Source organism: Panthera tigris, chromosome B3, assembly GCF_018350195.1.
Source record: "Panthera tigris isolate Pti1 chromosome B3, P.tigris_Pti1_mat1.1, whole genome shotgun sequence".
Taxonomy (NCBI): Eukaryota; Metazoa; Chordata; class Mammalia; order Carnivora; family Felidae; genus Panthera; species Panthera tigris.
In genome coordinates this window covers 109943461-109964571 of record NC_056665.1, presented here as the reverse complement: position 1 = coordinate 109964571, position 21111 = coordinate 109943461, and the positions used below count along the sequence as shown (strand labels likewise).

Sequence of the window (21111 nt, the reverse complement as noted above, 5' to 3'; positions counted from 1 at the left end):
GAGAGAGGGGTCTTTTGTGTGCTAGATTTTAAGCATTTGAAGGTATAGGCTTTTGCTGTTGTTGTTTTGGATTATTTGTAGCGTTACATTAAAAATAGGGATAGAATCTACTTTCCCACCTTAAATTTAAAAAAAGAAAAAGAAAAACTGGAGAATATACAAAATAGACCTTGGACATTGGACAACAGACCACACAGGACAGTGATCCTCAAGAGAAGGCACACAAATGAAATGAACTCTTGGATCACCCAGTTTACTATCTAGAGCCAACTACCAGGTTCCATAGGGAGAGGTAACCCAAATAGACACCAGTGGTCTCCCTGCACAGGGAGGACAGAGTCGTGAATTTGGGGAGGTCAAGGCAGCTGGGATTTGCAGGGGAGGAGACTACTGGAGAGAAAGAGCTGGGTGCATAGGCTTTGGAGATCTGTAGCGGGTGCCCTTCAAGTTTTCATCTGAGCATTAACCTCATGCTTATGAGGATACTAACCAAAGACAGGGAAAGAGCCATCAGAAAGGAGCAGACAGAAAATCCCTAGCATTCACACAGGGGCTGGAATAGTTCATGTGCTCACCACCCAGCAGGAAAACACTGTAATATACTGGACACTGGATGTAGTATCCAAAAAGGTATTGCATTGGTAGTGAGGTGAACTTAGCCCTAGACTTAAAGGCTGCTCTGATCCTACCAAACAAAACTTAAAAGCATGCCTGAAGGATGAAATTTATTGTCAAGTAATGTAACTGCATCACAGAACAAAGTTCAAGAGTATTTAAAAGAATCCGAGAATATCCAATACCCAACCAGGTGCAGTTCACAATGTCTTATAACCAATCAAAAGTTAGCAAGCATGCAAAGAAGCAGAAAACATGACCTATAATAAGGAGAAAAACCAATAAACTGGAAAAGACCCCAAAATGATACAGATGATAGAATTCGTAGGCAAGAACATTAAAACAATAGTTTAGTAACAATAATTACTATAACTATTTTCCAAACGTCTAAGAGGTAGAGGAAAGCATGAGCAGATTTAGAGGAGACATGGAAAATATGAAATACACACAAATTGAATTTCTAAATGTGAAATTTATAGCTATATGGGATTTATATCTGTGTTAGGAAGTGGAAGAGGGACAGTAAAATATCCTGCAGACTGAGAAAGCACTTTGAGACCAAACAAACAATGCAAACCACTCCACACTGTTTGTATGGTTTTATTTAAAGATTAAACAAGTTTCTTTCAGAATGGTAAATGGGTATATTTGTCAAGAAGACATAAAAATGCTAAACATTTATGCATTAAAAAGAGGATGTCAAAATATCTGAAGCAAAATCTGACAGAACTGCAGGGAGAAATGGACAAATCTCTTGTTATAGTTGGAAATTTTAATGTCCCTCTGTTCTATCAATACAGAACAAGTAGACAGAAAATCAGTAAATATAGAGACTTGAACAATATCGTTAACCAACTTGATCTATTTGACATGTATAGAACCCTCTAACCAACAACAGTAGAAAATATGTTCTTTTCAAGTATTCATGAAATATTTACCAGGATAGACCATATTCTGAGTTATAATACAAGTCTCAATATGTTAAAAAGGATTTAAGTCATACAAAGGATTTTCTTTGATAGAGTGAAACTAAGTTAGAAACCACGAATAAAAAGGTCTTGGAAAATTTCCAAACATTTGGAAACCAGATAACATACATCTAAATAACCCATGGATCACAGACAAAAATCAAAAGCAGTACTAGAAAATATTATGAACTAACTTACAATGAAAATACATTGTAGCAGAATTTGTGGGTTGCAGCTAAAGCCATAGTTTGAGGGAGATTTATAGCACTCAAGACCCATAGTAAAATAAAAGCAAGGTCTCAGATTAATGACCTTAGCTTCCAACCTTAAGCAACTAGGAAAAACAAAGCAAATGAAACTCCAAGTAAGCCAAAGAAAACAAATGATAAGGATTAGAGTGGAAATCAATGGGACAGAAAAAAGGAAAGCAATCGATATCAAGGAAACCAAAAGCTGATTTTTTTTGAGAACAATAAAATTGTTAAGCCTCTAGGCAGACTGATTAGAATAAAGGAAAGAAGGCACAAATTACCACTATCAGGAGTGAGAGAGGTGACATTACTGGTGACATTATTATTCTGCAGATATTAAAAAGAATAATGAGGTCATATTATGAACAACCTTATGCCAATACATTTGAATACTTAGATGAAATGGAAAAATTCCTTAAAAGACAGAAATTACTCAAGAAGAAATTTTAAAATGCTGAGTAGCCATATATTTATTAAGGAAGTTGAATTTGTAGTTAAAAACTTTCCCATAATGAAAACTCCAGGCCCAGATGGCTTTTCTGGGAGAATGCTACCAAACATTTAAGGAATTAATAATCCCAGATTTGTACATACTTTGTTTTTTACTTTTTTAATGTTTAATTTTTTTTTTAATTCCAGTATAGTTAACATACAATATTCTGTTAGTTTCAGGTGTACAATACACTGACTCAGCAATTCTGTACATTACTCAGTGTTCATCACTGACCACTGAGTGAACAAGTGAACTGATGACAAGTGAACTCCTTAGTCCCCATCACCTATTCCTCCACTCACCTCCCCCATGGTAACCATCAGTTTTCTATATTTAAGAGTTGTTTCTTAGTTTCTCTCTCTTTTTCCTTTGTTTATTTGTTTTGTTTCTTAAATTCCATATATAAGTGAAACATATGCTATTCATCTTTCCTGACTGACTTATTTCACTTAGCATTCTCTAGCTCCATTTATGTTATTGCAAATGGCAAGATTTCATTCTTTTTATGGCTGAGTAATATTCCTGCGTGTGTGTGTGTGTGTGTGTGTGTGTGTGTGTGTGCGCGCGCGCGCGCTCGCGCTTTATCCATTCATCTTTTGATGGACACATGGGCTTCTTCCATAATTTAGCTATTGTAAATACTGCAATAAACATAGGGGTTCATGTATCCCTTTGAATTAGTATTTTTGTATTCTTTGGGTAAATATTCAGTAGTGCAATTACTGGATCATGGGGTGGTTCTATTTTTAACTTTTTCAGGAACCTCCCTATTGTTTTCTACAGTGGCTGCACCAGTTTACATTCTCACCAACAATGCCTAAGGGTTCCTTTTTCTTTACATCCTTGCCAACACCTATTGTTTCTTGTGTTGTTGATTTTAGCCATTCTGGCAGATGTGAAGTAGTATCTCATTGTAGTTTTGATTTGCATTTGCCTGCTGATGAGTGATGATGAGCATCTTTTCACAGTGTCTGTTGGCCATCTATATGTCTTCTTTGGAAAAAATTCTGCTCATGTCTTCTGCCCATTTTTAAATTGGATTGTTTGGTTTTTGCTGTTGAGTTGTATAAGTTCTTTATAGATTTTGGATACCTTTGCTGGGTATGTCGTTTGCAAATATCTTCTCTCATTCAATAGGTTGCCTTTTTAGTTTTGTTGATTATTTCCTTTGCTGTCAGAGGTTTTTATTTTGATGTAGTCCCAATAGTTTACTTTTACTTTTGTTTCCATTGCTTCAGGAGACATATCTAGAAGGATGTTGCTACAGCCAATGTTAGAAAAATTACTGCCTGTGCTCTCTTCTAGGATTTTTATGGTTTCGTGTCTCACATTTAGGTCTTTAATCCATTTTGAGTTTATTTTTGTGTATGGTATAAGAAAATGGTCCAGTTTCATTCTTTTCCATGTAGTTGTCCAGTTTTCCCAACAATATTTATTGAAGAGAGTATCTTTTTCCCATTGTACATTCATTCCTCCTTTGTCAAAGATTAATTGACCATTTAACTGTGGATTTATTTCTGGGTTTTCTGTTCTGTTCCATTGATCTATGTGTCTGTTTTTGTGCTAGTACCATACTGTTTTTGATTATTACAAATTTGTAATATAATGTAAAGTCTGGGATTGTGATACCTCTAGTTTTGTTCTTCTTTTTCTTTTTTTTTAATTAAAAAAAATTTTAATGTTTATTCACTTTTGAGAGACAGAGCATGAGCAGGGGAGGGGCAGTGAGAGAGAGAGAGAGAGAGAGAGAGGGAGAGAGGGAGACACAGAATCTAAAGCAGGCTCCAGGCTCTGAGCTGTCAGCACAGAGCCTGACGCGGGGCTCGAACCCACAAACTGCAAGATCATGACCCAAGCTGAAGTCGGACACTCAACCGACTGAGCCACCCAGGCGCCCCTTGTTCTTCTTTTTCAAGATTGCTTTGGCAGGGCACCTGGGTGGCTCAGTTGGTAAGATCCGACTTTGGCTTAGGTTGGAAAGATAACATGCTAATTGATATAGATAATACCAAGGGATTGTCCCCCCCAAAAATGGGTTAAGGTTGTAGGATAAAAGGGTAATATATATAAATCAATTGTATTTCTACATAGTAGCAATTAACAAATGATAATTGAAGTTAAAATCAATACTATTTATATAGCATTACAAATTATTAAACTTAGGGATAAATTTGACAGAAGGTTTGAGACTGAAAACTCAAAACATTTCTGAGAGAAATTAAATAAATTGTAAATAAATGGAGAGATATGTTAATGGCTAGCAGATTCAATATTGTTAAGATGTCAGTGCTCCCTTCAAAATCATCTATAGATTCAATTTGGTCCCAATAAAAATCTCAGCAGGCTTTTTTTGGTAGAAATTGACAAACAGGTTCTTAAATTCGTAGGGAAATGTAATGAACCTAGAACAGACAAAAGAACTTTGAAAAAGAACTAAGTTGGAAGACTCATACTACTGGACTTCGAGATTTATTCTAAAGCCACAGGAATGAAAACAACATGTATTGACATCAAAATAGATCACTGAAACAGAATAGAGTCCAGAAATAGACCTATACAATAAGCAATTTTTAACAAAGGTGTCAAGGTAAATAGGGAAAGAATGATCTTCCCACTAGATGGTGCTTGAACTAAAATAGGCAAATTTTGGGGCGCCTGGGTGGCTCAGTCGGTTAAGCGTCCGACTTTGGCTCAGGTCACGATCTCGCGGTCTGCGGGTTCGAGCCCCGTGTCGGGCTCTGGGCTGATGGCTCAGAGCCTGGAGCCTGCTTCAGACTCTGTGTTTCTCTCTCTCTCTGCTCCTCCCCCATTCATGCTGTGTCTCTCTCTGTCTGAAAAATAAATAAACATTAAAAAAAATTTTTTTTTTTAAAATAGGCAAATTTTGAATGGATACCTCATCAAAGAAGATATGCTGCTGGCAAATAATTACATGCAATGGTGCTAAAATTATTCATCAGAGAAATCTAAATTAAAACACAATGAGAAACCACTCCATACCCAATAGATTGGCTAAAATTAAAGAGACTGACCATATCAAGGGTTTGTGAGAATGTGGAATAATGAGAACTCTCACTGCGCTACTGGGGAGGATATAAATTGGTACAACTACTTTTATTTACTTACTTATTTTGGTGCAGCTGCTCTCGAAACCTGATTGGGATTTTCTTAAATAGTTAAGCATACACGTACCAGGTTACCCATTCATCCCACTTCTTGGTATTTACCGAAGAGAGTTGAAGGCATATGTTCATACAAAAACTTGTATGCAAATGTTTATAGCAACTTTATTTGTAATAACGCTAAACAGGTAACAACCCAAATGGCCACCAACAGATGAAAGGATAAACAAATGTGATATATCCATAGAGTAGAATACTGCTCAGCAGTAAAAAGCATTGAACTAATAGATACATGCAGCATTATGAACCTTAAAATAATGGTGCTGAATGAAAGAAGATAGATAAAGCATACATACTAGAAGACCTCATTTATATAAATCTCAGAAAAAGCAAGCTAATCTATAGTAGCAACAGATCTGTAGTTGCCGGGGGATGGGATGGGGGTTGGGGAAGGTGGAGGGATAGATTACTTAGGGACACGAGGGAACTTTTGAGGGTGATGAATGTGTTCATTATCTTGATTGTGGATTATGCTTTTAATGGTGTGTGTATGTGTGTGTGTGTATGTATATATATATATGTACATATATCAAGACTGATCAAATTGTACACAGTAAGTATGTGCAGGTTATTGCATATCAGTTATACTTCAACAAATCTGTAAACAATGTAATTAAAACAGAAAAAGAAAGACGAAGAGGGCAAAAATTGTAGCCTGAATGGAAAAGACATACTGCGCAACAGGGACTGTATCCAGTACAGGAGGGAGACCCTGGGGATGAGGGTCAGGAAAAGAGAAATGGAGTAGGTTTCTTAAAGTCCAAAGGCTGTGGATGTTCTCTGTCCCGTATTGAGAGAGCAGAGTCTCTGAGGGCTGCTACTTGTTGCTGTCAGCTTCCCTTGTGTGCTAGGTAAGCATTGGGCTGTCTGGAGGTAGTCTCCTGCGTAAGTGATGAGCTCAAGTTGGGATGACATCATTCAGTCAGGTCTGAATTGGTATCAGCATGCTAGGTGGCCAGGTCAGGGTTTGTTAGTAGTCATATGTATGTATACGTATGTATGTGTTTATATCTGACTTTTTTACAGCCAAGACAGTGTTTTTAACAGAACTATGAGGTATAATTAATGTACAATAAACTGTACCTGTTTAAAGCATACAATTTTATGCATTTGGACAATCATATACGCCCCTGAAAGCGTCACCACAGTTAAGATAGTGAACATATCTATTACACTCAGAAGTTTCCTTGTGCCCCTTCCTAATTTCCCCCTTCTTCATTTCTTCCCCCGTCCAATCCCATGCAACCCCCCAATACAATTTCTGTCACTATGAAACATAGTCAACATAAAATGTCACAGATTAGTTTGCATTTTACAAAATTTTATATAGAATGTATTTTGGGGTGACCAACTATTTAGATTTACCTGAGACTGAGGAGTTTCCTGGGATGCAGGACCCCCAGTCATGCTAACAGGTGTGTGGTGGCATATATTTGTGGTTTCTTTGGTTTTTTCCTATAACTAATGATGTGAATTTTTTCGTATGCTGCTTTGTGATATCTGTATCTTCTTTGGGGAAGTATTTGTTAAAATAGTCCATTTTTAATGGGATATTTGTTTTCCTTTTTTTTTTTTTTTGAGGTACAGTTGACATACAATATTAGTCTCAAAATTTTTTTAACACTCAGCTTTGAGAGAGCAGAACTGTGAGTGGGGGAGGGGCAGAGAGAGAGGGAGACACAGAATCTGTAGCAGGCTCCAGGCTCTGAGCTGTCAGCACAGAGCCCCACGCAGGGCTTGAACTCATGAACCGTCAAATCATGACCTGAAGTCGGACACTTAACCGACTGAGCCCCCCAAGTGCCCCTGTATTAGTTTCGGATGTAGGTAGTTATGTTTTAAATAGCTGCATACTTCTGTGTTATTTATCTCTATTTATTTATTTATTTATTTATTTATTTATTTATTTTCTGGGTTATTTATCTCTTCTAATAATGGACATAATATAGAATGAATATTAACTTTATTATCCAATTCAATTTCAGTTTAGTAAATGTTTATTTGGTTTCAGGTATGTGCCAATGACTTCTAAATAGTAAAAATGTCAAAGTGAACTAGATACATGCATTTGGTCTAGAATAACGATATACACTGAAACAGGTAATCGGGGGTCTGGTCCTTGCTAGGCTTTAGTAGCAGAAGAGTATTGTCCTTGCTACAGGGAGAGAGATAGAGAAAGGTCATCACCATTTTGATTCCTCTCTCAGCACATCCTCTTACACACAACCTAGGATGTGAGGGGCACTTGGCATAACTTTATTATTCTCAGCCTTTGATGCGGCTTCTGAAACTTGGCTTCTAAAATTTGGAGATCACAGAAAACACTGCATTTAACAGCCTGTTACAATGTTTGCTAAAATGCTTTAGAACTCAAAAGTGTTATACAAGTGTTGTAGTTAACATAACAACATATCCAAATTAAGAGTGGTGGGACCAGCCATCTTGTCATCCAGAAACCTGAAGACTGAATACGTTTTCCCCTGGATAGAATCAAGGGTACTGAATGTAGGACATGGAGTCGGATCAGTCTGCAAATAGTCTTTAAAAATATTTAAAATTAGGAAGAGGTCTGTGTTTTTAGATTTTTTTAAATGTTTGTTTTTGAGAGAGAGTGACAGAGCATGAGCAGGGGAGGGGCAGAGAGAGAGGGAGAGTGACAGAGCATGAGTAGGGGAGGGGCAGAGAGAGAGGGAGCCTCCGAAGCACGCTCCAGGCTCTGAGCTGTCAGCACAGAGCCCATTGTGGGGCTTGAACCCACAAACCATGAGATCATGACCTGAGCTGAAGTCGAATGCTCAACCGACTGAGACACCCAGGAGCCTCTGGAAGAGGTCCATTTGTCCAAGCAGTTTTAAGACTTAAAAAGGATGAAACTTTTTGTTCAATGAAAGAAATAGAGGGTTAGAACCAGGCAGTACTCTTTGCCATTAAGAAGATGATGGAGACAACAACTCAAGCCCTGGTTCACTCTGAGTTTCGGGGAGAGCTGCCATGAGGCAGGTGGGTGGAAGGCAGAGGCACAAAAGGATACACAGAAGGATGCTGAAGAGGCCAGACGGGGCCTTTTCTATTGACGGACTGTGGGAGCAAAGCATTGTGAACATCAGCCTGCTCGTTTCCTATCACAGGCCTTTTTCAAACACTGGCCTGTTCTCATGGTGCTGGGTAGGAGGTGGTGATAAAGGGATGGGTCATGGCTAGAGCTTCCTTACCTTAAAGCAAAGAGGCAAACACCACATATACCTCCCTAAAGCACATTTTTCCTTTGGCTAGTATTCTGGGATTTTTATTAAACACTTAAGATTTTCTGCTTTATTTGCCTTCAGTCAAGGAGAGCTTATATCTTCATCCTTTGAACATAGGATGTGGCAGATCTTGGGGAGTCTCTCCCCCCCCACCCCGCCCCGCCTCAGTGTACTGCTCAGAATGTCATCAGGTAGGTTAGTGAGAGGAACACACAGCTGTTCCCAGGTGATAAAGAGGAGAGGAGATTATATCTTTGTTTTTATTTTACTTTCTTTGGTATGTGTGGGGCATGGTGCCAAGATCTTGTCTTCTTTAGTTTCATGTAAAGTAATTGAACTGTGTTCTAAAATGAATCCTGACGTTTTTTAAGTACTTTTTTTAAACAATTTTTTTTACTAACTGATTTTTTTTACTACTTTTTTTAAAACATTTTTTTTTTTTACTGTTTATTTATTTTTGAGAGAGAGACACACACACACACACACACACACACACACACACAGAGTGCGAGCGGGCGAGGGGCAGACAGAGAGGGAGATCCAGAATCTGAAGCAGGTTCCAGGCTCTGAGCTGTCAGCACAGAGCCCGACGCGGGGCTCGAACCCACGCACTGTGAGATCATGACCCGAGTCAAAGACGCGCAACTGGCTGAGCCACCCAGGCACCCCAACTGATGTTTTTACTTTTGGCTGGTAGAAGAGCTTAAGTTTTGTTCCCTGTGTGTCTGGGTGGTGAGCATCCCAGAGGTGAGGGGTTTGTGTCCCGTCTCCTGCCTCTGCCACAGCCTGCCAGTTAGCAATGATTCTGTAAGTACACGCTTGGTGAGCCCCGGGGTGTGTGAATGCCCAAGTGCAGGCTTGGCACTGCTGACCAACGAGGCAGCAAAATGGGTATTTTTCGGCTAAATTCCTTCCCAGGATGATCTTATATAGGTTAATCTTTCTACATATAAAAACTTTCCCCGTATCCAAAATTGATACAGTCCTCACAAAACCTAACTGACTCCCGTCCCCAAACTCCTTGCTGGTGATGACAGTGATGGCCCGGGAGGAAGCTGCACTGCCCCCACAGCCTCTAGAAGACCCAGGCTTGCCTTTGGCAACGACTACTCCTTTGTGAAGAGGGATTCACCTACTAGACAATTCACCCATTTAAAGTGTACAATTCAGTGGATTTTAGTGTGTCCGTAGACTTATGCACCACCCATCATCGCAACCAATTTTAGAACATTTTCATCACCCCAAAAGAAGGCTGTGCTCATTAGTCATCCCTCCCTAATTTCTCTTCCACCTTCACTCCTAGGCAGCCACCCCCGTGTATAGATATGCCTGTTCTGGACACATCCTATAAATGGAACCATACAAATTGTGGTCCTTTGTAACTGGCTTCTTTCACTTGGCATAAGGTTTTCAAGGTTCATCCATGTTGTAGCATGAATGAGTCTTTTGTTCTTTTTTAAGGCTGAGTAATACTCCATTGTATGGACACACCCCATTTTGTTTATCCATTTATTAATGGGCACTAGATTTGTTTCCACCTTTAGGCTATCATGAGTAATGGTGCTGGGAATACTAAATGGTGCTATGTATACTTAGCTGAGGAGTTATTTTTATTTTTTCACTTTGTCACTTTGGACCAACACACGTCCTTTTAGAATCCTAAAACATATTTCTGACAGCAGAAATCCATGGAGCACACATCCTGTAGAAGAATGGACTGAAGGGTAGTTTAGAGAAAGCACTTGTTAATGCAGCTGTGGTCAATTTTAGGGGAAGTAAGTTTAATGAGATTAATAATTTTCTGTGCGTATCCCTAAAATATGCATTAACCTGCATTTTTATCATTTCAGTTATGATGGTGTGATTGGCTAACCTGATGTAAAAATCTGAACCTATGTACATTCAGCCTAATTCTTCCCTTTATGAGTATTCATTCCATGCCAGTCTTTGCACTAGGTGATGAGGATATAATGATAAGCAGACAGGGTCTGTGCTCTCAAAGTGCTTATGTCCAGTGTCTCTGAGGGTGGAAGGGTGGCCATGGGTGTGTATAAGGAAATCCAGGATGTGGGACAACATGGTGCTGTCTGCACTGTCAGAACTTCAGAGGAGAACCAGAGTAGACTTAGGGTGGGATAGTAGGGAGGTCAGGAGAGCATCCAGAAGGAAGTTCACAGCCAGGCTGGGATCTAAAGGAGGAGTGGATGTCAATAAGCAAAAGAGGGAGGGTGGAGAGGAGGAGAGGGAGAGCGAGCGAGTTCCTAAGCAGAAAGTTGGGCGTGTTCTTTGCATCACCTGCTCTGGAGTTAAAAGGGTTCAAGGTGAGGTGCGGTGGGAGATGAGGGTGAAAAGAGCAGAGAGTGGCCTGGTACCCTTGAAAGCTGCGCCAGATGGTTTGGATTCTGACCCAAGAGCTGGGAAGCCATGAAAGGGAGCCACATGAGCGGGTCTGCATTTTGGTGGCTCGGGAGGGGCACGTTGGGCCAAGGGTGGGACTTGTTTCCCTTGCGGTGTGAGGGCAGGTCACCTGCTGTGGGGTTCAGTCAGAGTTTTGAGGATATGGGGGGATTCAGGAAGCGTCACTGTGGAGAATGAGGTGAGCCTGTGAGTTAGAGAAGCAGTTCTGGGTTACTGTAAAAAGATGAATATTTTAAGCCTACATCGTCAGACATTGTGGAGGGACAGGCCCCAGGGGTGTGGTGAAGCATTACACTTGCATAATTGTGGTTCAAGATGTCCCTTGCCTCCACTGAACTGTGTGGAACTGAGCTACCTTAATTGAACTAAAAATACCAATAAAAAAAAAGAGAACGGAAAGTGCCCAAATTCCATGGATGATGGTGTGCTGGTCCTCATTATCCTTCTAGCACACAGCCGGCAGGTCCCTGGTTGGTTCCACAGAGTTGCCATTTATTCTTACTTTGAAACCGAAAGCCTGGAAGAGAAGCTAATTATTTCCCTGCTTCCAGGGATGCAGGAGGCAGGGTTGGTGGTGGGGTGTGGGGGCAAGAGGATTTACCTGAGCCGTTATTTTGCAAATACTGGGAGGCCACAGTATCTCAGATCCTAGAGTCAGAGGGGGATTAAACACCGGGCAGGGTAGGATGAGGTGGGGGGGTGGGGAACAGCCTACTTCGAGGGTGGCTTTGGGGATCTCAGGAGTCATGTGCCTGCAGGCTTTGCTCAATGAGGTGCTCAGGTTGGAAGCACTAGGAAACTGGTCTGGGGTCCAAGAACTAGAGATGGTCTTCCTGCCCCAGCGAGGTGCCACCAGAGGTGTGATGCCAAGGGCCTGGACAGCGGGCCTGCCATGGCTGTCTGCATGTGGTGGACAGGGGAGGCTACGTCGTTGTGGTCATTCGTTTATGTTTGTTAAACTCCCCTTAGATGAGGGGGCCTCCTAGGGGCTGAGAGTAGAATTAATCTCACTCTCTGACCCTCTCTGTATGTAGCTGTTACTACAGCTGAGAAACACCATGTAATGGTTCAGGCCACCAGATAGGTTTACTGCTAGGAAAAGCCATGGTTGTGGGCCGCGTGGCATTTTGAGAGACCAGTTAGTCCGCCCGCATTCAGCCAGGCTTGGCGACGGGGCTGGCTCTCAGGGGAAGGACACCATGGGCAGGTGAAGATTTATTTAAGACTTCACTATACGTGCAGATGCCAGAACAGCCCAGATCAATTTGGCCCCCTTTCTGGAGAATGTAGGCATTCTTAGCTGCTGGATACACGACTTCCATTCCCTCTCTTCAGAGCAATGACTCGTGGCTGTTGTTCTCTGTCCAGGTATGCACCCGTTAGCCGCAGCAAGCCAGGAGGCTGACAGCAGCCGGAAGCTGACTCACTTACTGAATGCCGTGACCGATGCTCTGGTCTGGGTGATTGCCAAGAGCGGGATTCCCTCCCAGCAGCAGCCAGTCCGCCTGGCTAACCTCCTGATGCTCCTTTCTCATGTCAGACACGCCAGGTACAATCCTGGGGTGGGCATGGGGGGCAGCTCCACTGGACGTGTGGGGGTTGGGGGGGGGGTTGCACGCACATGCTCTGAGAAGGGTGAAGAGCTTTGAGAAAGCGTTTGCAAGTTTGAGAGTAATAAGGTAGAATTTTTACCTCTAAAGGAAAATAACCCCCTGAAAGGGAATGGTGGTGGTGGTGGGGTCCCTTCATCAGTGCATGAGCCTGTGGCCAAAGATTGGCATAGTGGGCACTGACTAGATGTCATGTGACCCTTTATAGGATATTTATGGCATCCTTCATCTGTTTTTTAGTTGCCGGGGGTTTGGGCTTGTTCATGGAATTCTAAAAAGGACAGTGTCTCTCCTAACGTGACGTGCCTCCCCTCCTGCACCACTACTCTGAGGTCGTTTTCTTGAGGAGGTTAGATCAACTCCTGAGGCTAGTGATCTGGGGAAGTACTGAAGCAGCAAATGCACTGCTCCTGGGGGAAATACAGGGTTGGGTTCCTGAGAGGCTCTGGTCACAACATTTTTCATCCTCCAATTCATACATGACCTTGGTGTACCTGTGTTTGTGTTTAAAGAGTGGTTCTGTTCTTGTGACAGCATCAGGATGTTAAGAATGAGACCAAAGGGAACTGGCGAGGCCAGCAGGTTTAGGAAGGCAGGGCCGTGAGTGGAGTGGATTTCAGGGAACATGAATCATGTGTTCTGACGACGAGGGGCTCCCCTGGTGTAGGATGGTAGCTCTGTGCTGGGACAGTGATGCTCAGTGCTACATGGCTCCCGGGATGAGGGTCACCCTGCCCTGGAGCAGGAAGAGGGGAGATGAGGTTGGAAAGTAATTGCTGCCCAAGGAGGACGAAAGTCTAGGGGCTGTGGGGAAGGACAGTACTCACCTCAAGGATTATTACAAGGGGGAGGAAATGAAAACAACCTTTGCCTTCCTTCCTCTTGAATGATTATTTACCACCGGGATCATTTTCAGAACAGGAACCATCTGTTCTCATTATTCACAGATTCTGTATTTGCAAAGGTGACTGCGTTTACAAATTTATTTGTAACCCCTGACTCCATACTCTATGCCATTTTTTGTGCTCACTCAAGGACGTGTGCAGAGTGGCAAAAAATTTGAGTTGCCCACACGTACATACCCAACTGAGGTCAAACAAGGTGACACTTGCATTCTTGTTTCGGCCCTCGTACTGTAAAGAAATGTCCTTTACGTGGTCTCTTAAGTGCCATGTTTTTGCACTTTTTTGTACTTTTTGTTGGGAGATTTCAGTGTCTAAACGTGGCCCCCAAGCACAGTACTGAAGCACTGTCAGTGTTCCTAAGTGCAAGAAGGCTGTGATGTACCTTATGGAGAGAATATGCGAGTTAGATCAGCTTTTATTCATGCATGAGCTATGGTACCATAGACTGTGAGTTAAATGTTAATGAAGCGACAAGTTATGTTAAACAAGGTGTCTTTAAACACAAACACAGGTACACCTAGGTTATGTATGAATTGGAGGATGAAAATGTTGTGACCAGAGCCTCTGTATTTTCCCCAGGAGCAGTGTATTTGCCGATTCAGTGTTGGTGGCAACTATATAGAACATAACTGGTATGAAAAATGAGAATTGCACTCCGTGCCAGGTTCTGTCGGGCCACTGCAGGTGGGTGGTGGGACACTGAGGTGCTTGCCCTTCAGTGTAGATGATTGATGGAGCCAGATGGAAGGACCCTACCTACAGCAAATGGCAAAGGGATTTGGGGTGTGGGGTGGACCGACTTTGTTGGGGAGAGTTGGGGAAGATTTTGAAGTTCCCACGGCTGCCTCACGGGAAGGACTCTCAGCATCTCTTTGTTCCCATAGTAACAAGGGCATGGAACACCTGCTCAACATGAAGTGCAAAAACGTGGTCCCAGTCTACGACCTGCTGCTGGAGATGCTGAATGCCCACACGCTTCGAGGGCACAAGTCCTTGGTCACAGGGTCCGAGTGCAGCCCGGCAGAGGAGAGTAAGAGCAAAGAGGGCTTCCAGAACCTCCAGTCTCCTGAGTGATGCCCATCCTGGGGCGAACAGGCCACAGAGGAGGTCAGAGGCTGAAGTGTGAACCCCAAATGCAAACCGCGAGCTCCATCTGGAAGTGGGCGGGCTTCATCGTCTTTCTCCTGCGTGGTCCCTCATTGGGTCATGGTAGGCTCAGCCATGTGCCGTCCTTCACCTGACCTCTCCACTTCCCAGGAGTCAGGCTGAGAAAGCTAGGGAGCATGTTTGAATGCAGAGTTTACCTCTCGCTTGGCCTCATAGAATCTCAGTGTGGTTCCTTTCTTACTTTCCATCTCCCTTCTGTTCCTCTGGGAAACATCCTGAAGGTTTTGTAATGAATGGTGGAAATCTGATATGGAAGGTTTATAAGGTAGAGAGGGAGAGAATGAGGCACTTTAAAGAAGTGGACTAACCTTTAAAGAAAATTTTTTTTAAATGTTTATTATTATTTTTTTTTTTTGAGAGAGAGAGACAGTGAGAGCAGGGGAGGGGCAGAGAGAGGGAGACACAGAATCTGAAGCAGGTTCCAGGCTGTGAGCTGTCAGCACAGAGCCCTACGTGGGGCTGGAACTCACAAACCATGAGATCATGACCTGAGCCGAAGTCGGATGCTTAACCGACTGAGCCACCCAGGTGCCCCAAGAAGTGGACTAACCTTTATTGTGCCACCTAACCTGCCCTTAGATAGGCCTTTGTTTGCCCTCTTCCGGGCTACTTGATTATAGGATTGAAAACCAAATAATGAATGAATGAACTAGTTCCACAAACCTGCCTCACAAATCTGTGAGGACTAAGGCCATGTATCACTATTACCATTGAAGGCCAGAGGGATTGCAACCTGGGGAGCCGGTGGTCAGGCTGGGAAGGGAGCCACGTTCTCCACCCCCGCGCCCCCCCCCCCCACACTTGACCTTGCTGCCATCTTCATAGAGGTTCATTCCTCTTGGTTTGCATTCATAGAGCCTGCTAATTATTTGGGGTGCATGTGTGTTTGTGATCACTTTCATGGAGGATTGTAGAGATTTAAATCTAACTGCCCCTGGAATTTTCCTTCCTCAAAACTCTCTTGTCCCAGGTGCCCAGTGTGTGCGGGAGAAAGGCCCAGTGTTTGCAGGAATGGGTTTCTCTTGTGGGTTTGGGTCGCAGCCACAGTGCTTCCCTGGGACATCCACAATTGTCACATCAGCCATCCATAGACAGGGACACGTCAGGCTGTGTGTGCAAGGCATGCTGTTCCGTGGAAAGATGAATGGCTACAGACACACCGGTATGTCGGGTTCACAGCCACAGTGTAGATTTGGTGAGCATTACCACCTGAACAACCCTGGTCTGCAAACTCTACTTAAAAAAAAAAAATATATATATATATGTATATATTTATGGATATTTATAGCAAGAATTCTTTTACATCCTACGGCTCTTTTGAACTGTTTTCTTATCAGAACATTTCTATGGTGAGTGTGTGGGGGGGGGAGACTTCGTAAACTATTAGTTCCTATTTCAAGTGGAACATAAATAGGACGAGGTGATAAACCACCTCTGAAATTACAGTTTTAACTCACTTTTTAACAATGGAAACCTTCAGGAACATGGTGAATGCGTAAAATGAGTTACATCTGTACCTTGAAAGTGAGCAGTTAAATAATGTTCGATTTTTTGATGATGTTTTAAAAAATTACCTTGTGAGAGAAGATTAAACTCATTCTCTTTTCGAAAATAGGTTTACTTTGCTAGCACACTCTGTATTTACTAAATCATTAGGAAAATTAAATTCAATGTTGTAAAGGTTGGTTTCTGGTAGGGAGTCCTTGGATAATTCTTAATTTTGGTGCAGTTTTACTGAAAGTTGAGCAGAGCCGTTTCAGAAACACGTGGACACAGACCTAGAGAACACGCCATTGTCTGTAGTCTAAGGTGGCCTGAAATTATTCCTAGTGGCTCAGTGTTGCAGCCGAGGTGAGATTTGGTATAGATCACATGGACTGCCTTTTACAGGAACTGGGGAACCAGTGTCATCCAGAAGGTCAGTTTTCTTTCTTTCTGGGCAGCCTAGAACCCTGCACGTTGAACAGAAGATAGCAGGTTGGGGAAACCGAAGTGGGAGGCAAAGGAGGCAGTCTTGAACAAGTATTTGCTGATGAAGTTCTCTCTCTCTTTTTTCACGTTTGTTTATTTTGTGCATGTGCACGCGAGAGAGAAAGAGCGCACGCGCGCAAGCTGAGGAGGGGCAGAGAGCGAGAGACAGAGGATCCGAAGCAGGCTCCGCGCTGTCGCACAGAGCCCGATACAGGGCTTGACCTCACGACACTGTGAGATCATGACTTGAGCTGAAGTCAGACGCTTAACTGACTGAGCCACCCAGGTGCCCCTGCTGATGAAATGTTCTTAATTGTACTTACAAAAGAGACTACCAGGTTCAAAAACAAAAACAAAACAGAATGAGGTCCAAGCCACTGCCACAGGAGCATGCAGTGACATTTTTTAGGTTGGATTTTGCTGCCCAAGGTAGAAACCAGATTTGTCTCAGGTGTCTAAGCACCTTTCCGTGCCAAACCCTGTGCTTGCCCGGAGGGTGTATGTGCTTGAGTAAACCCTTCCAGTACCCACTACGCATCCCCTCATTATTCCCGCATGCTTCTTGAGGCTGCTTGCTTCACTGCATTTAGATTCAGCCATGAGGGGGATGTAACACGTTGGTAATTTCTTCTTGGCTCAGGTTGCCATTCGGGGTGTGTGTGTGTGTGTGTGTGTGTGTGCTGCTGGTACAGGTTAGTCCAGCCTGGGGGGGCCTCCTCTGTGCAAGGCTGTCTCTTAGAACTGGGATCTGGGCCAAGTAGGCAGTTGAGATGACATGGCGTATAGTTGAAAAGAGTTCTTCATTTTGTTTAGAATATTTTAGGGCCCTTTCCCCCACTGCAGATGGAGTGTTTTGAATCTCTGTGCCCATCTGCTCCAAATGTGTCCTCTAAAGATGACACCAGTGTGCAGTTTTTATGTTGTTGGTAAACTCTCAGTATCCATTTTAAAGATGAATCATTTCTCTTTAATAGTGCTTTCTTTTAAATGTCGTCTTTTTTTGGGGGGTATCCATACTCCTCAAAGTGATCTATAGACAACTTTAAATTCTGCCATAGCTAAGCCAGGATTTTGTTGTTTCCAAGATCAGTTTTCAAAAGGAATTAACTCAGGGAAATAGGACCTGATAAATGTAAACAGGAATTAACTTGAGTATTGGAGGGGGAAAAAAACCCCACCCAGCTACACTTTATGTATTATGGAAAAATGATCTTAGCTTTGCCTCACACTCGTGTGGCAAGATTCTTTTCTTCCATTTTGATCTGCAAGTTATTGTTTAATGTAAGAAGCTTATTGGTGGGAGACGAATGAGATTTGGGCTTAATTCCAAAAACACGAGTGTCTCATACAGAATCATATGGCAAATGTTAATGAAATAATTAACATGGAATATTCTTAACACAGGGAACGTTAGAAGAGAGCATTCAACTCGGAATCCCGGGAGGGAACTGGCAATTCCTAGAGAGGACGGTGTGGGCGAGCCTGGGGCTGCACAGTGAGTGTGCACACGTTGTCCTTTGTCCCCCACCCTTCCCCCGTCCCCTCTGTGTGGCCTCAGGCCTGTCACATTCATACTGTCTACTGGGACCATTACAGAGGATTCGACCCTAACATCATTTTGAAGAGATTTTTCTTGAACACTTGAGGTGGGAACGGAAGATTGTCAGCCTAATAACAAATCTAGAAGGTGTCAACTGTATTAAAAACAAAACAAGGCAAATCAACAAAAGTTCTGCAGTGAGACAGTCTTTATCTGGATTATTTCACCTGCCGACTCAGCTAGAAGGCAATTATTCTAGAGCTCAGTAAAAAGACATGAGTTACCAGTTCTTGGCAGAGTGACTTATATAATCATATAAGTAAGCTAGGTTGAAGCAAATCTAGAATATTCTAGCATGTGAAAAGTTTGGTTTTTATTTAAATCAGCTAAGGAGCATGCATATAGGGACACTTTTTCAAATTCAAGGTGCACCTTCAGTATATAGGTCTATTTTGAAACAAAATGTTTTTTTATTAAGATTTGACCCATTTCTTTAAGCTGCTGAAAGCCTTTTAGAAAACATAATAAAGGTTACGTGAAGGAGATGATAAAAATACATCATTTAGTACCTAAAAATAACATTTGTGGAACACTTACTGTGTGCCACAGTTCTCCATGCCTCATACTTTTGCATTTACTCTTCATAATAATTACCGTTATCCTAATTTTCTGGCTCTGGAAAACAGAGGGTACAAGCAAACTTGCTCAAGGTCACACAGGGCAGTTAGTGACAGAGCTAAACACAAGTTCCAAAGCTTAAAGTAATCATGCAGTTTAGTTAAAAACAAAACAAAACACACACCAAAAAAACCCCAAAACACTAAAGAAATATTTTTAGACTGCGGAATCCATTCATCAATTGCGATCTGACACGCATGGCTGCTCTGGTTTAAGTGGGGCCTTCCCAATTTCCGCAATACCCTGTAGGCACAGTGACAGCTTGCAAACTTGACAGAGGTTGAGTCTCATCTTTTATCCACACGTAAAATTAAAGCCCAGAGGGGTAAGCTGACCTGCTCAAAGTCACAAAACTACTTATGGCAAAAGTTGGACAGGAATGGAAGTCTTCTGCCTGCCTGGCCAGCATTGCTCCTGCTGCTTGATGTGAATCTCAGTGTGTAACACACATTAGAGTTAGGGTTGCCTCTGGGCACCTGGGTGGCTCAGTCACGAGCATCTGATTTCAGGTCAGGTCATGATCTCACAGTTCGGGAGCTCATGTCCCACTTCTCTCTCTCTCTCTCTCTGTCTTTATGGGATTCTCTCTCTCCTCTCTCTTTCTTCCTGCCCTTGCTCTTGTGCCCTCTCGCTCAAAAAGAAAAAAAAAAAAGAAAAAAAGCTATGGTTGCCTTCTGTTGTATCTTTAGGTCCTCCTACCTTTTTGGCTTAGATGGGGCCTGCACAAAACTTTATACAGGTGGAACAGAAAATGAAGAGTTCTATTGTTCCCTCACCCTGGGCTCCTAAGCCAGTGGGTGGTATTCCTGTCACCTCCTGTCTGCTATTGCTTTCCCCAGATGCACTGGAGTGGAGTACGGGGTTCCTTGGAAATTTACCCCTGTAAAATTCTCACACCTTTTAGGTACTTACCGATGCTTCCCCGTGGAGTTTGGTATACAATCGTGTGAAACACATGCCGTGTATTCTTTGTAGCTCTCAAAGTTGCTGGAATTTTGGCTCCAGTGACAGCTCGAAGATGTGCATTGTCTCTGCGATATGCAATCTTCTTATAACCCTTTTTGTTGCTTTGGAGTCAAGGATCCTTCTCCCCCCCCCCCCCCTTCTTTTATTTTTGGAGTTCCAAGGATCCTATCCACTTGTGGCGCCAGTGGCTGGCTGTTAATGTGTGGGAGGATTTCCTTCATGGGAAGGGCGAAGGCTTGTGAACGCTGGTCCTGAGCAGCTCCTATTAGCACGGTCTCCGCACGTTTGTTCTTCTGCGCTGGGTGTCTAACTGCCCGGACTCTTGGTGCTGTGACTTTGTCATCTGGTGGTCCTGTGTACCTCAGAGCCTGTTGGCTGGCTATAGCTTGTCATTTTTTCGGGTGAATGCTTTGTACCATTAAGCAGCCTTGTACATTTGGGCCTTTTTACAAATGAATGTTGTGTGACAGCAAGTTTTGAGGTCTGCTTTCCGTTCTTCCCCCATGACTGCTTTTCCCCTCTGCTGTGTCCCCTTAATGTTTATGGAAAGAAGTTTAATGTGACATAAGCTAAATAAAGTGTTTTTCATAATTTTGGCTTTAAAAATGTATTTGTTGGGAATATAAGAACTTTCAATAATTAGGCTTAATTAGTCTGTGTTCCCATATCTGAATTCTATTCTATTTTAGGTTTGCAGCACCCTTTAAGAATTTGATGAAAACCATGGACAGTCTTCCCAGAAAAAGGTACATAAGCAACAAATGCTTGCCTACAATTTCAGGAGGGTTAGAATCTGTCTTAAGCTGTCAAAGACTTAAAAAAAAAATTTTTTTTTAATGTTTGAGAGAGACGGGAGTGCTAGTGGGGGAGGGGCTGAGAGAGAGGGAGACACAGAATCTGAAGCAGGCTCCAGGTTCTGAGCTGTCAGCCTAGAGCCCAACGTGGGGTTCGAACCACGAGATTGGACACTTGACTATGCCACCCAGGCGCCCCTGTCAAAGACTTTTTAAACGGCAGCAATTTAATCTTTGGTCAACTAATCTCACCCTGGTGATTTATGACCACAGGCACTGTGTGTTCAAATAAAATGCAGCTCACCCAT

General features: G+C 42.6%; 1 protein-coding gene across 3 annotated transcripts in view; it reads left to right on the top strand.

Moving 5' to 3' along the window:
- The window catches only part of ESR2 (estrogen receptor 2), a 58851-nt gene extending 38062 nt beyond the window's left edge, over positions 1 to 20789 (top strand). For 2 of the 3 annotated variants that reach the window (XM_042989869.1, XM_042989868.1), the window contains 2 exons: positions 12541 to 12721; positions 14572 to 15192. In XM_042989869.1, the coding sequence (XP_042845803.1) occupies positions 12541 to 12721; positions 14572 to 14761 (371 nt within the window). In that variant the 3' untranslated portion in view covers positions 14762 to 15192. Of the gene's footprint in view, positions 1 to 12540; positions 12722 to 14571; positions 15193 to 20698 lie in introns of those variants that run through there. The other variant, XM_007095208.3, reaches the window with a different exon arrangement.
- Positions 20790 to 21111: the final 322 nt, after the last annotated feature.